Here is a 15,334-nt window from a genome sequence, read left to right as displayed (position 1 = left end):
CAGCAGCCCCTAACTTAAGATTAAGGGTGGGAGTGTTGAACAATTTTAAAACTCTTTAAAAGAGTCACAGATGACCTGAGTGGTGACCTAATCCTCGTGATAATTTCTCAAATGTTTGAAGACAGTGAGCTCACATCCTTAAATGTCCTTTTCCCGGGTGAAATAACCCTGCTTGGGTCATTTGCCCTTGGTCACATGATCCACTTAGAAACAGCCTCACTTCCTGTTACTTTCCTCTGAATGTACGTTGATGTACCAGCATCATAGTTAAATGCTCCATGGACGTGTGGTCTCCAAACTGCAGCCACTTAAAAGAACTTTAAATGATGAAGGCGCTTTATAGCATCAAATACAAATGCTTTGTAAAGGAAAATGATGTTAGCTGCTTCAAAACTTACACATGTCTCTTTAGAAATTCTTCAGAAATACTTTTCCCACACCCAAGTAGAGGGTTGGATTGTGCTAGACCAACCTGCCCTGGCCCATGTGAATCAGGGACATGTGGGTTGGTATGGGGTAATCCTGAGAGCCTGGTGAAGCCCTGCCCTCCAGTCTCTTAATTTTGTAGACTTCTGTTTCTTTGCCTATAAAATGAAATAACAAAATTGTCCATCTTCCTGGCTGTTTTACTTTCTGGACTCTTGCAAGGATAAAACAAGGTGTGTTTGGAAAGGCAAGGTAATGGCTGTGAAAGAAGCAGAGTCAGAGTTTGCTGGTGGGTACCGGCCTTCCCACCAGCACAGGACTGATTACTTATGCATCTCCTGAGAATTACTGACAAGTGTTGACCAATCTTCCCACTCTCACATCAAGTGAAGATGGGGAAGTGGAAAGTGGTGGAGACAACCAGGCTTCTGTGACAACTGGGCAGAGTCCGGTTTGCACAGATTCAGGATCGTGGGTCAAGCTTGATCTCAAGGCTTAATTTGAAACTTCATGGTGAACCTTGGCTGCTATTATTACCTTAAACAATTTATTTTCTTCCAAGACATCTCTTGGGAAGCTAAGTTTCTCCTCCTATTTTCTGACAGATGTGAGAGTAGCTAAATGAAGCAACGAGATAAAAGAAAACATCAAGACAGTATGATGTTATAAAATAAATCCAACATTGTGAAAATAGAATTTTTTATTGTGTGTTTTGTTAAACAGCCTCTAGGAAGTAAAATGCTGTGATATTATTTTTGAAAAGAAAACCTTAACCGCATCACTTCCTTGTGCCCTAGGTTTTATAGAGTCATTATATGAATGCAACCTTTGGATGGAAAAATGCTTTAGGACATCAATCACATATGTAAATGAGTGTAGTTATTAAAATACCAGGACTAATTCTATTAACCTTAGAATATGGTATTTTAGGATGAAAGCAGGGATCAGAAAAATGCTTGTAATTTGATTAAATTTTCCACTAGAAGAGAAAGGCCATAACTACTTGGCATTAAAACTCTTAGCTGTTTGTTTCTTAAGCATTTCCTTTACATATCCAAATAAAAATCCATAAATACATTCTTTCTAATTATCTATAGTCAGGGAGGGCTTGAATTACATGTTGTTTGAAGCAATGCAGCATCCATTGACCAAATGGATGAATGGATGAATGAGTAAGCGAAAGAAGGCTTTTCCTTCCATCCCATGACATTGCAAAGTTGTCAGGGCACTGGGTCAGGCAGACAGTGTTATAATCGAGATGCCCCTTTTGTACTCCCTGCTGAGAGAGGCCAGGGGACAGGGGATGGCTTCATTCAGTTCCCTTGCTTACATTTCATTATTATTTTGGAGGAAGTGAGTTCCTAAAATTGCGTCTTTGTTTGAAGGCATTTTTAAGGAGAAAAAGAAGAAGCTCTCTTAGATAATCACAGTTATTTTTAGTATTATTTCAGCTGCACCTAATAAGGAAAGAGTTGGTGCTTTCTAATTCCAGGCAGTCTGGTTTGTGTTGGCCCTTCTGGTTCCTGCATCCTTTGGGTCACTGTTCTTCAAAGCAAACCCAGCAATGTCAAGGTCTGAAGAATCTTCAGTGAAGCAGATGGTCATTTTGCAGAAGCAAAGTTGACAGGACTAAATTAACAGTGCACCCCTGGGCCCGGCTCTGAAATGACCTGTACTCAGGCAGGAAGCCAGGAAGTTCACGAGCTTTCCCACATCCTCGAAGGACTGACGTCCACGGGAATGATGTGGGAAAGGACGGCAGTGGGAAGGAACAGAGCCTGTGCAGCTAGACATGCTTGGGAGCAACACCGAAGACGAGCACACTGCTCCCCTGTTCTGTGCTGAGGCACACACAGAGAACATGCATGTGTCACGTGTGCACATGACATACACACACCACACACACTACCCCAAACCACACGTTTATCCCATATATAAATTACATATGACATGCACACATCCATTACACATATCATTCACATAACACATACCAGGTATACATGTGTACCACATACATACATCATGCATGAATCACTCAGAGAGAGACACGTCACATGGATATATCACATATACAAATCACACACACCATACACATCATAGAAATCTTACATGCATATTATGTACACATATATAATTTGCATATGATTTGCATGTATCATATGCAAATCACACACAGATGCATGCCACACACACACACACACGCACACACACATGCACTCAGCAATGCACAGAGCTAATATTTTAATCATCGGGGGTACTACACCATGCAGAGGGAGGACGGCATGATTCTCTGCGAAGTCCTGTCATGGGAACCTTGAAGGCTTAGGAATAAAAATTCCCCCAAGAGTGTTTGAGTCCTGGCATGCATGCTCCCTGCGTCAGTTGACTGATGTGTTAAGCTGACCTGTGTCAGTGGGAGACCCTTAGCAAGGAGCACAGGGCTTTTGGACACAGATGCTCTGCCTTTGTTGTTGAAGGGATGAGTGCCCATTTGGTGAGAGGAAAGGTCATGTGGAGGGGGGTGAGGGCGGAGGGACATTTTCTGCAGGTGTGACCGTGCATGCCCTGCCAGACCTGCACAGGTCTAGCCCTGAACACATGATCGTCAGTTTTATTTATTATTACAACTTGCTCTGTGTTAATAGTGGGCCTTGAAATGACCATGGTCATACACTGGTGGTGAGAATATCAATGGAACATTTTTTTCAGAGCAATTTTGCCATATGTATCAAGAACTTTAAAATATTCAGGGCTTTCAACTCAGTGTATTTTACTAATTGAGCCTGAGAAATGATTAAATATGAGGCCAAAGCTTTAGACACGAGGTTGACCACTGTAGCATAAAGCAAATGCAAAGAATATTAATAAAGAATATTAATAAAGTAATAAAGTATTCTTTATTAATAAATAAAGAATTTTAATAAAGATAGTATAGACATAACTAACTTATGATATAGTCATAGAACTGAATATTATATAAGCATTCAAAATCCTGTTTCTACAGAATTTTCATGATCTGAAAAAAATCAGATTAAGTGTTAAATTAAAAAAGCAAAGCAAAACACTGCATTCAGAATGAACTTGGTTCCTTTGGAACAAGGTAACGGTCTTGACAAAAGAAAATATGGCAACGAGTTCTTCATGGGCAAGGCAGTTATAGGTTCTTTGTAGTTTTTCTTTATATATTTTTCTCTTCCCTTCCGTCACAAATTTTTGTGAACATGAATGGTTTTTATCATGAATAGAGCAACAAGTTATATGGTTTGAAAGGTTCCTATATTCCTATATAAACAGTAAGTAATGGGGAATATAACTTCTCAAGGCTCAGTGAATACAGGTTTGATGTGAGGGCAACCTGTATCATCTAGTATCACAGTAATGCTGTATGACAACCATGAAATCTCAGTGGCCTTGATAGTGGATTATGGGTTGGCTGAGTGTCTCTGTTCCATGAGTTTCTCATTTTCCCAGGACCAGTGGGTTAGTCTTTTCCTGAGGAGACACAAGATTGTCACCCAAAACACACCAGGCCTTCTAAACCTGGGCTGGATCTGGCACTTGATTACTCCCACCCACATTGCATTAGCTGTAGCGAATCACATGGCTGAGCCCAGAGACAAGGGAGAGACAACAAAGTGACCTGTCAGAGGGCACGGATCCAAGAAGGGGATGGCATCCTTTTCTGTTAAGTAAATAAAAATGTTAGTTCGGGCACAGAAATAAAATTAACCTCAGGCAGAGTCATGTCTTTGAAGACTGCTGCTCATGTGCACTGTGTGGTTGTTCTGTTCTTGAATGATAAATGGGCGCTCTGTTGAGTGGCTCTTTGTGTCCTCAGATCCTGGCCAATGTGATCATCTTCATCTGCGGGAACCTGGCCGGGGCGTACCATAAGCACCTCATGGAACTCGCGCTGCAGCAGACGTATCAGGACACTTGCAACTGCATCAAGTCCCGGATCAAGTTGGAATTTGAAAAGCGTCAGCAGGTAAAATGCATGTTCAATCTTATGTCCACGTTATTTGAGACATTGTTGAAATGATGTTGTCACTGCTCATGTCGAGTGTGCAGTTCATCCGCTCACGGGCATCAGAAGGAAACCAGAGTAGCCATCTGATGGCCCGGCCCACCCAGCCTCAGGCGGTCTGCTGGATAGATTGAATCATGAACCAACAAGCAGAGATGACATCTTCAGATTGAGACCCAGCAACCCCCAGGATCACCCACATGCTGACAGCCACATCAACCACCATTCAGATAATAATGATAATGATTATTATTACAGTGACACTTTATTAAGACACTCATTTGGGGTTCAAGCATATTTCTCTGTGGCAAGAGTGTGCCCCGCCTGAAATCTGCCTGTGTTGTCAATAGCACTTCCTATAGGGCCTGCTTTCCACCTGTAGTGGGATGGGATGAAATGAAGTGGGATGGGGTGACTGAGCTCATCCTTGAGGGAGGTGATTGGAGTTGGGAGGGAAGGTCTGGTGGGGAACTAGTTGTTATAGTGTCGAGGGCTGTCCTACAGTGACTGATGTGGGTGATGCATGGAAACATACATCAGGGAAATACATAGGCTCCGACGAAGCACTGAAAAAATAGGAAATGCAGATAGTAGGAGATGTGGGAAGCAAAGCCATCTAGGATCCATGTGGTCTCATCCAGGATGGTGGTGAGCAGGTGAAGCAGATATGCTTTGGAGGCGAAACCAGGAATGGGTCCTGAACTTGACATGCTTAACTTCAGGTCATGGTGGAATATCCATATGAATAGGGTTTTTTTTGTTTTTTGTTTTTTTTAAACTTGGGTTTGTGTATTTCCGCAGGAACCCAGTTTCCATCTATAAAGGTGATGGTTGGCATGACTCTCTGTGAACCCCTCTCTGAGCACATTCATCAGTATTTGGCACATAAAAGATGTGTTATTATTATTTGTTAAGTTGTATCGAGTTAGTCCATTTTATATAATTTCATCAAAATGTATTATAGTGGTGAGGAAAAAAATCCTTTAAATATTGACACTAGACTTTTATTTGTGTATGGACTGATGAATAGTAATTGGATTCCTTTTTGAAAACAGGGAGGTCTGTTTGTCATTCAACAAATATTGACTGAGCGTCTAGTTTGTGGCAGGCATGATTCTAGGTACTGGAATGTGGCTGTCAATATTGCTTTCCCACTGGTATGAGCAAATCTCCCAGTTTGATTTTAAAAAAGAATTTTGTGTTACAACATGTGTAGCAAAAGTATTCAGATATTAATGTTTAATTCTTTGGTCCCTATGTGTATCAAACTCTGTATTCTACATTAAGAGAAATAGACAGTTGTTGACATGGGTCTGTTAACTGGTGTATCTTCATATACTGGACATTTATCCATGTTCAGTAGCAGTTCAAATCTGGGTTCTAGAAAATTCCATAGATTCAACACCCAGCACTTAGTGTTCACGATTGTTCCCTCTACAGGGTTCAGATGTTTTGGGAGAGATGGTATCCTTTTTCAAACAGCAGTGACTGGATCAGGTTGGTCCTGTCAGTCATATTTAACTTTCTTTTCCATCACTTGCACCAAGGTTATAGAAAGAACTGAAATTCCAAGTCAAGGGTTTATATAACCTAATGTTTATAGTACGGACTTGACAGAGTGGTAAGTCAGACTGCTGATCTGGTCTGCACTGCTTCCTGCCCTGAAGAGACCTTGAACAACCAGGACCAGGTGTCATCCAAGTGGTCAAGAAGGGCCATGCTTTGACCTTACGTGGCTCCAGAACTAGACCAGTGAGGCATACCTCGAGCTACAGACTTTATGGGACCATCGTGGGAGGTATTATAAGGGCGTCTACTTACAAGTTTATGAAAAGTATCCAATGATCCTTTTTAAAATAAGGAAAGAGAAGAGGGACACTTTGAAGACAAAGAACTTATACTAAAGATATTTAATAAAATATAATTGGACACCACACATGTATTTTGCTACCAAACTTGGTAGTCAGCTCTCAGGATCTTGGGCCCAGAATATAGTAGTTTTCTTGTTAGGATTTTGGAAAATATGCTTCTAGAATAGAATAAATGTTTATATATATATATATATATATATATATATATATATATATATATATATATATATATATATATATATATATTTTTAGACCAGTATGTAATTGAATGGGAATGAAAAATTTCCATAGTTAATAAAATCAGTAAAGTGTGATCGTACAGATTTAAGGAAACAAATAAAAATTGTCCAGTGGCAATCTAGGTATCCTTCATACAGAGGAGCAGTCTCAGAGACCATAAGGCCTGGTGTGGCCACAAACCAAATTAAGGTGCAAGGATTCCACGTGCCACTTCCTCTCCACCCGTTACCAAAAACCAGTTTTAACAAAAATTATTGAAGTATAGTTGATTTACAATGTTGTGTTAGTTTCTGATGTACAGAAAAGTGGTTCAGCTATTTATAGCTATATATATAGATACATAGACACCTATATATGTTTTATGTATGTTATATATATTCTATGCATGTTCTCTCTATATATCCATATCTATATATATCTATATAGATATAGATATAGGTGTTTCAGATGTACAGCAAAGTGATTCATATATATATATATATATATATATAATACTTTTTCAGATTCTTTTCCATTGTAGGTTATTACAAGATATTGAATATACCACAAACCATTTTTGCTTTATCCACAGTCACTAGGACAAACAATAGTGTCCTTCAAAGGGCTTCATTCAGGGTAGGGGTGTGTGCTGAGCAGCTACAAGATGATTTGTTTTGGCCACCATTTGGTTAAAATCTATACCATCCGTTTTAGTGTTATATCTGCAGTTGCCGCAGAGTGAGTTGACACTCCCAGAGGCTGAGGGCTGCCGTCTTTCATAGTTACTGGGCCTCTTTCACTGCTTCAGCCCCCCTGTCATCCTTAATCCTTGGGGAGGAAGGCAAATGTCCTGTGAGCCCAGGAAGCTGTCCCTTCTGCAACCGCCCTGGGGTCTACAAATTGTTGATATTACTGGGAAGTGGCTAGGGATTCTGAAATCTTTTCAAAATTGCTCAACTCTGTACTTTCTTTTCTTCAAATTTTGTGCTATTTTTCCTAGACGCAAATGAGATAAATCTTGAGATTAAAAATCATGTTTCAATAAAGTAGTATTTGTGCTATAAGATTTGGAGAGAGAAGGGAATGAAAAATGTTAGCAGAGATTTTCTCAGAGTTGTATTCTTGCCCTAAAAGTGCCCTCATGGATAAACACTAAAAACCATATTTAGTTTTTTACTAACTGGGAAAACTAATGCATCGCATTAGCCTTGAGGCCACCTTTGGGGCCTGAAAGTGGTGACTTTTGAATTTTGTCTTAAGTTTCACATCGTGCAGAAAAAGCCATTTCTTGTGCACCATGTCAGTGCCATAGAGCCTCTTTATCAAGCAGGTGTTTCTCCCTGGAGTGTGTAATAGACTCTCAAGAATTGATGAGAGCTGGATTCAGAGCAAAACAGGAACCCTCTCTCTTAACTGCCTGGGCAGTTGAAATAAATATTGCCTCTGTAGGACTGCAAACTGAATTTGCTTTTTTTTATAGAAAGAAAATAAACACTCTTCAATTTATATGTTGTCTTTGTTTGAAAGTAATGTAATTCAAAGAATCTTTATATGGCCTACCTTCCTCTGGAGCCATCCTGTGGATTGAATATGACACAATATGTGTTTCAGTGGAGGGAGAATACTAGTCAAGTGAGGTGTGGACCCCATGTTATTCCTGGATCTGTAGCCCACCATGGGGGCCATTAGTGAACCAGTAGGCTTCTGGTCTCTCGGACAAAAGTGTTTCTTCTCTTCAGATTTCAATGGAGCAAGTAAGTGGTCCTTTTGTGTCCATGGTTGGGTAGATAATAAATGTACCCATCTTTATCCTAATATGATAGCAGGTAATATTAGGACACTACCGAATGTATTGCATAAATCATTTATGATGCGAGGTAAAGTGTAGATGGAGTTGCTGTAGATTTGGGATGCTAAAATTTGGCCCCTTTTCATGAGGGAAAAGGAGAAAGAAGGAACTGATATTTCTTTGAGTCCTCATAACGTGCCAGGTTGTCTATCCAGTTCTTTTACATATACTGTTGTATCAGTTTCCTGTTGCTGTTGTAGCAGATGACCACAAATACAGTGGCTTAAAACAGAACAGATTCACTATTGTACAGTTCTGGAGACCAGAAGTCCAAAATCAGTCTTGTGAGTTTGGCCAGGGTATTGGCAGGGTGAGGTCCTTCTGGGAGCTTTGAGGGGAGAATCTGTTTAGTTCCCTTTTCAAGCTTCTAGAACCTGCCTGCATTCCTTGGGTCCTAGCCCCTTCTCTCATCCTCAAATTCAGCAGCATAGAATTTTCTGATCTCTCTGTCTGTCTCTCCAACCCTCCTGTCTAATCGCTGATTCTGCCCTTGCATCTTCTTGCTTCTCTCTCACTAACCCTCCTGCCTCCCATAAGGATAATCCAGGAAAATTTGCCCATCTTGAGGTCCTTAATTTAATTACATCTGCAGAGTTCTGGGTTTGCCATGTAAGGTAACATACAGGTTCCAGGGATTAGAACAGGGTCATCTTTGCAGGTTCATTATTCAGCCTACTACCCTGTCTTCTTAACTTATTTATCAACTCTATGACTTAAGTCCTTTTTCTCACTTAAAACAAACAAAGTAATTGTCAAGTTACTTGTCCAAGATCACTCAGCTAGTAAGTGTTGTTATTTCTGCCTCTCATGTTTGTTCTGCCTAGGTTGTTTGGAGTGATCTCCGAGGATAGAGATTTTTCCCATCCATAAAGGACTTTTTTTTAGTTAACTGTGTTACTACTATTACTAGATACATAAGAAAGCATAAGACAATAGCAAACATTTACCTGGCTTATCCTTAGGTAATGTGTTGCCCTGATAAGAACATATTGTCCATGAGAATGTTAGGAAGTTACATGAAAGATCATTTCCTCAAGAAGCTGCAGTGTTAAATCTGTCTGTGGCTTGATTTCCATTCTGTAGTGGACTCTGGAGGCCACCTGAGCTGAATCCTAGTTACGTACGTCATCTTTCAGTGTGACCTTGGTCAAATTTCCTAACTTCTTTACCTCTGATGGAAGTTCTTCTACTTGATCTTTTGCCACATTTAAGAAACAGTCTTTTCAGCGTCCAGAATGGTATCCTGCTAAGAAAGTAATCAGTAGCTGGTCTTGCATTGAACTCTCATGACTTAACGCACTAACTTAAGCAACAGAAATCAGCTGCCACCCTGGCCAAGCCGTTGACCGTGCTGAGGCAGAGCGTGGGGGGCAGGTAGTGATTGATGCCGGTTCTGCCTTCTCCTGAATGCCCTCCATAATAAGTTCCCTTCTTCCTTGAAGCAAACAGATTGAACAGAGAAATGTTCTGCTTTGTCTGCTAGAAGAGATGGGGAGTCTTGCTAACACTCTTAGCAGTTCCATCTCACCACGTTCAGAAGTCTACTTTTCACGAGCAGAATGGACATTGCTGCACACAGGGCATGACACTGCATTTCCCCCAGTTGCCTGTCTGCATCTGAATTGGTACATGGAGTCCAGGGTGAAGCATCTCACAGCAATGCCTCTTTTCTTTTTCTTAACATCTTTATTGGAGTATAATTGCTTTACAATGGTGTGTTAGTTTCTGCTTTATAACAAAGTGAATCAGTTATACATGTACATATGTCCCCATATCTCTTCCTTCTTGCATCTCCCTCCCTCCCACCCTCCCTATCTCAGCCCTCTAGGTGGTCACAAAGCCCTGAGCTGATCTCCCTGTGCTATGCGGCTGCTTCCCACTAGCTCTCTATTTTACATTTGGTAGTGTATATATGTCCATGCCACTCTCTCACTTTGTCCCAGCTTACCCTTCCCCCTCCCTGTATCCTCAATTCCATTCTCTACGTCTGCATCTTTATTCCTGTCTTGCCCCTAGGTTCTTCTAACCATTTTTTTTTTAGATTCCATATATATGTGTTAGCATATAGTATTTGTTTTTCTCTTTCTGACTTACTTCACTCTGTATGACAGTCTCTAGGTCCATCCACCTCACTACAAATAACTCAGTTTCATTCCTTTTTATGGCTGAGTAATATTCCATTGTATATATGTGCCACTTCTTCTTTATCCATTCATCTGTCAATGGACACTTAGGTTGCTTCCATGTCCTGGCTATTGTAAATAGAGCTTCAATGAACATTTTGATACATGACTCTTTTTGAATTATGGTTTTCTCAGGGTACATGCCCAGCAGTGGGATTGCTTGGTCGTATGGTAGTTCTAGTTTTAGTTTTTTAAGGAAATTCCATACTGTTCTCCATAGTGGCTGTATCAATTTACATTCCCACCAACAGGCAAGAGGGTCCCCTTTTCTCCACAACCTCTCCAGAATTTATTGTTTGTAGATTTTTTGATGATGGCCATTCTGACCAGTGTGAGATGATATCTCATTGTAGTTTTTATTTGCATTTCTCTAATGATCAATGCCCATTTATGATAAAAACCCTCCAGAAAGTAGGCATACAGAGAACTTTCCTCAACATAATAAAGGCCATATATGACAAACCCACAGCCAACATCGTCCTCAATGCTGACAAACTGAAACCATTTCCACTAATATCAAGAATAAGACAAGGTTGCCCACTCTCACCACTATTATTCAACATAGTTTTGGAAGTTTTGGCCACAGCAATCAGAGAAGAAAAAGAAATAAAAGGAAACCAAATCAAGACAGTATGGTACTGGCCCAAAAACAGAAATATAGATCAATGGAACAGGATTGAAAGCCCAGAGCTTAACCCACGCACATATGGTCACCTTATCTTTGATAAAGGAGGCAAGAATATACAGTGGAGATAAGACAGCCTCTTCAATAAGTGGTGCTGGGAAAACTGGACAGGTACATGTAAAAGAATGAAATTAGAACACTCCCTAACACCACACACAAAAATAAACTCAGAACAGATTAAACACCTAAATGTAAGGCCAGACACCATCAAACTCTTAGAGGAAAACATAGGCAGAACACTCTATGACATAAATCACAGCAAGATCCTTTTGGACCCACCTCCTAGAGAAATGGAAATAAAAACAAAGATAAACAAATGGGACCTAATGAAACTTCAAAGCTTTTGCACAACAAAGGAAACCATAAAGAAGACCAAAAGACAACCCTCAGAATGGGAGAAAATATTTGCAAATGAAGCAACTGACAAAGAATTAATCTCCAAAACATACAAGGAGCTCATGCAGCTCAATATTAAAAAAAAACAAATAACCCAATCGAAAAGTGGGCAGAAGACCTAAATAGACATTTCTCCAAAGAAGATATACAGATTTCCAACAAACACATGAAAGAATGCTCAATATCATTAATCATTAGAGAAATGCAAATCAAGTAATGCCTCTTGATAAAAACCTAATTGGACATTGAGAGCCCAAGAAGAGTTCAAGCAAGCAAGACCTTCTCACTGCAGTTCCTGAAGAATGAAAGCAGCAAGTTTCAGTATAAATGTTATTCCATGATCTTTGGGTAGGATCGTGCACCCAGCGGAGACAGCAGAAGATGAGAAACACAAAACATCACACGGTACATACAGTTTGGTTCAGATAGGCTAACCCCAACTTACATCCTCAAAGATTATGAGTTAAACTTTTTTCCCACCCCATCCACTTTTTTTCTGTTTTATTTAATAATCACTTGTGTCGTTTTTTTTTTCTTTAGTATCTCTTCCTTGATGGAGTCATAACTTGTATCATTCTTAGTGGCCACCTGTTTCCATTTCATTAAGTGATGAATTACAAATTTTTCTCTTGGTATCAGTCCCTCGATGGAAAGGACATAGTTTATGTGAGTCACCACTTTTTCTCACCACTCACTAGTGAAAGATCGAATGATGTAGAAGATGACACTTATGTTTTGCTTGGAAGTTGAAAAAATGAAGAGTTGAGATTTCATAAGAGTTCTCTTCCCAGTGTTTGCCATTCGAATGCATCAGAATGAAGTTAAAGAATTGCTTTAACAGTTTGCATGGCATTGTATCCTATTGATTGCTTAAATTCTCTCAAAAATCAGATATTATGTTTCATTGAGAAATACCAGGGCAAGATATTTTGGGATGTTACAGGTTATGCCATGATGCTTATAGGAGCTTATAAATGGGAAATGAAAATCAATTCCAGAAAAAAAAAATAAGTAACCCTCAAATCATCAAGGCTGCAATATTTTCTGATGAGTTCTTTAGTTAGAATGGATGAGAACACTACATATTTTCAAAGACTACAAGGAAGGCCATGCTGTGAATGTGTACTCTGGCTCCTTTAAGGAGGAATCAACAGCTGTACATCAAAGGTCAAGGGGAAATAGGAGGAAGACCATTGGAAACAATGTCAAATCTTGATGCCTAATGAAGAGCATCATTTCAGGAGATTAGTAATAGGAGCTCAAAATAGCATCAGTGTTCATTCTTTAAAAAGTTAGACATCCTGTTCTAAAGGAAAAAAATAAAGTATGGTTACAATAATTAATCAAGCAATGTATGCAAATGCCTATTTATATCATGACAGTAGAAAAGCTAAATGGTAAAATAAAACCTCCAGAAGTTTCCTCCCTGTAAGATCCTTGAGCAAAACCCCAATCTAATGTCCATTGTGAGGAAGCCACTCACCTGTCTTATTGGAGAAACACCTGGGGAACATTTATATTGCTCCAGATTATCACAAGCTAATGTTTGTTTTTAATACTAGAGAAGCACACACACATACACACAGAGAAAAAAACAACAAAAACAAACAAACAAACAAAAAACCAGAAGGTGCACCCTCAGGAGAGCATCTGGTTTTGATATTTTTGGCTTCTGAAAGTTTTGAGTTTTTCTTGGAGACCACTTATTTTTTATAGCCTGTGACACAGTAGTTTGATGCTTGTAAGATTGTATAATAGGAAAAGGATAATGTAATGGAAAGACTCAAGTAAGTTCAACATCATTTGATATGAGTAAAACAAACCCAATAAAAAAGAGTTCCAGAATCAGTCCTTCTGGCTGCAGTAACCATTCTTCTGGTATTTGTCACACACAGGAGAAAATGTGTGTCCTACTCCAAAATCAAAGTCAAATGTCAGATCTTCTGTGATTGCAATCATAGTTTTCTTCCTGAAAACGGAGTCAAAGATAGTCCAGTATACCTGTTAATGGGGAAAAAAGGCATTTTGGGCTCACCAGCATGGGGCTGATTTCAAAATGCTAAAGTTATTGAATTTGTGTTTAAGAGTCTATCATCATAAGCATAGTCACAGATAAAAACACCTCCCATTGCATTAGGGCTGTGCTTGCTGAATCAAGGCACTCCCCAATGTTTATAACACATTGAAAACTACGAGTTAGGAGCTTTAGAATTTTGTTAATGCATGTATGTTTTCAGAAGGTGTTATTCTTTGGAGTTTTCCCTTTTTAAGTTGTCTGAGTATCCTCAGAGTTTTAGGAAATTTTGTTCTTGTGCTTCTCAAGAAGAATCCTTTGGTCTATTATTGGCCATTTAATATATGTATGTTATTGGATGTGAAAATTCTTCCCCCAAACCTATGTTTTCCATAAATGTGAAGGAATGTAGGGCTATATGATACACTCAGGAATGAAATATGAAGAATATTAAAGGTAATGGCACGCATATAAACCTGTGCATAAACTACTAAATTAAAATAGGGTTTTTACATATATTCTTCCATTAAATACAGGATTATGAAGGTTATGGAAGTCCCTCTTATGTATCTAAACTTCTATTTCAGAGTTTTTTCTTCGATTATCTGTTATGTGCCAGGGGATTAACCCAAGGAATAGAGTAGTATCTTAGTAGCAGACTAAAGGCCCCTGTTGTCTTTGGGCTTACCTTTGAATGGCAGGAGACAGACCATAACTGTCGGAAGGCAGAATTTTCATGAGAAGATACAAAAAGATAATGTGACTAAGCTTAGTGGGGTAGGTAGAGTGGTGCATTGGAGAGGCCAGTCAGGGGGGCTTCTCTGGGGATGTGACAGTTGTGTTGCAACATGAATCACAGGAATATGCAGCCCTATGATGATGTGATGAGAAATGCTCTCAGCAGAAGGAGTGGGCCTACAAAGGTCTAGACTTAGGATACTGATTGGCCTGTTTGAGGAGCATAAAGGTCAGTGGGATCATTGGAAACGAGAAGAGAAGAGAGAAGGAGGCAGCAATCAGATACCAGACAACACACTGGGCCTCACAAGGTGTGTTAAGGACTTGTGAGTTTATTATACATGGAGTGGGAAGTCACCGAAGGTTTTTAAATAAGGCAAGGCAGTGACGTGAACTGGTTAACATTCTTTTTATTTTTTATTTTTGAAATATAGTTGACTTACAACATTGTGTTAATTTCTGCTGTACAGCAAAGTGATTCAGTTATACATATATATATATACATTCTTTTTCTATATTATTTCCCATGATGGTTTATCACAGGATATTTAACATAGTTCCCTGTGCTATACAGTAGGACCTTGTTTATCCATTCTATATGTAATAGTTTGCATCTGCTAATCCCAAACTCCCAGTCCATCCCTCCCCCCCACCCCCTCCCCCTTGACAACCACAAGTCTGTTTTCTATCTGTGAGTCTGTTTCTGTTTTTTAAATAAGTTCATTTGGATCATTTTTTAGATTCCACATATAAGTGATAGCATATATTTGTCTTTCTCTGTCTGACTTATATCACTTAGTTTGATAATTGCGAGGTCCATCCCTGTTGCTGCAAATGGCATTATTTCTTTCTTTTTTTATGGCTGAGTAGTATTCCACTGTATACATGTACCACATCTTCTTTATCTATTCATCTGTCCATGGGCA

General features: G+C 39.4%; 1 protein-coding gene across 2 annotated transcripts in view; it reads left to right on the top strand.

Annotated features, from left to right (window-relative positions):
• ADCY2 (adenylate cyclase 2) overlaps positions 1–15,334 on the top strand; it is a 436,230-nt gene that overhangs the window by 212,311 nt on the left and 208,585 nt on the right. For both annotated transcript variants that reach the window (XM_082623793.1, XM_082623794.1), the window contains exon 4: positions 4,265–4,414. In XM_082623793.1, the coding sequence (XP_082479919.1) occupies positions 4,265–4,414 (150 nt within the window). The remainder of the gene's footprint in view (positions 1–4,264; positions 4,415–15,334) is intronic.

Source organism: Mesoplodon mirus (assembly GCF_964341445.2).
Source record: "Mesoplodon mirus genome assembly, chromosome: 5".
Lineage (NCBI taxonomy): Eukaryota > Metazoa > Chordata > Mammalia > Artiodactyla > Ziphiidae > Mesoplodon > Mesoplodon mirus.
This window is presented reverse-complemented; position numbering and strand designations above follow the sequence as displayed.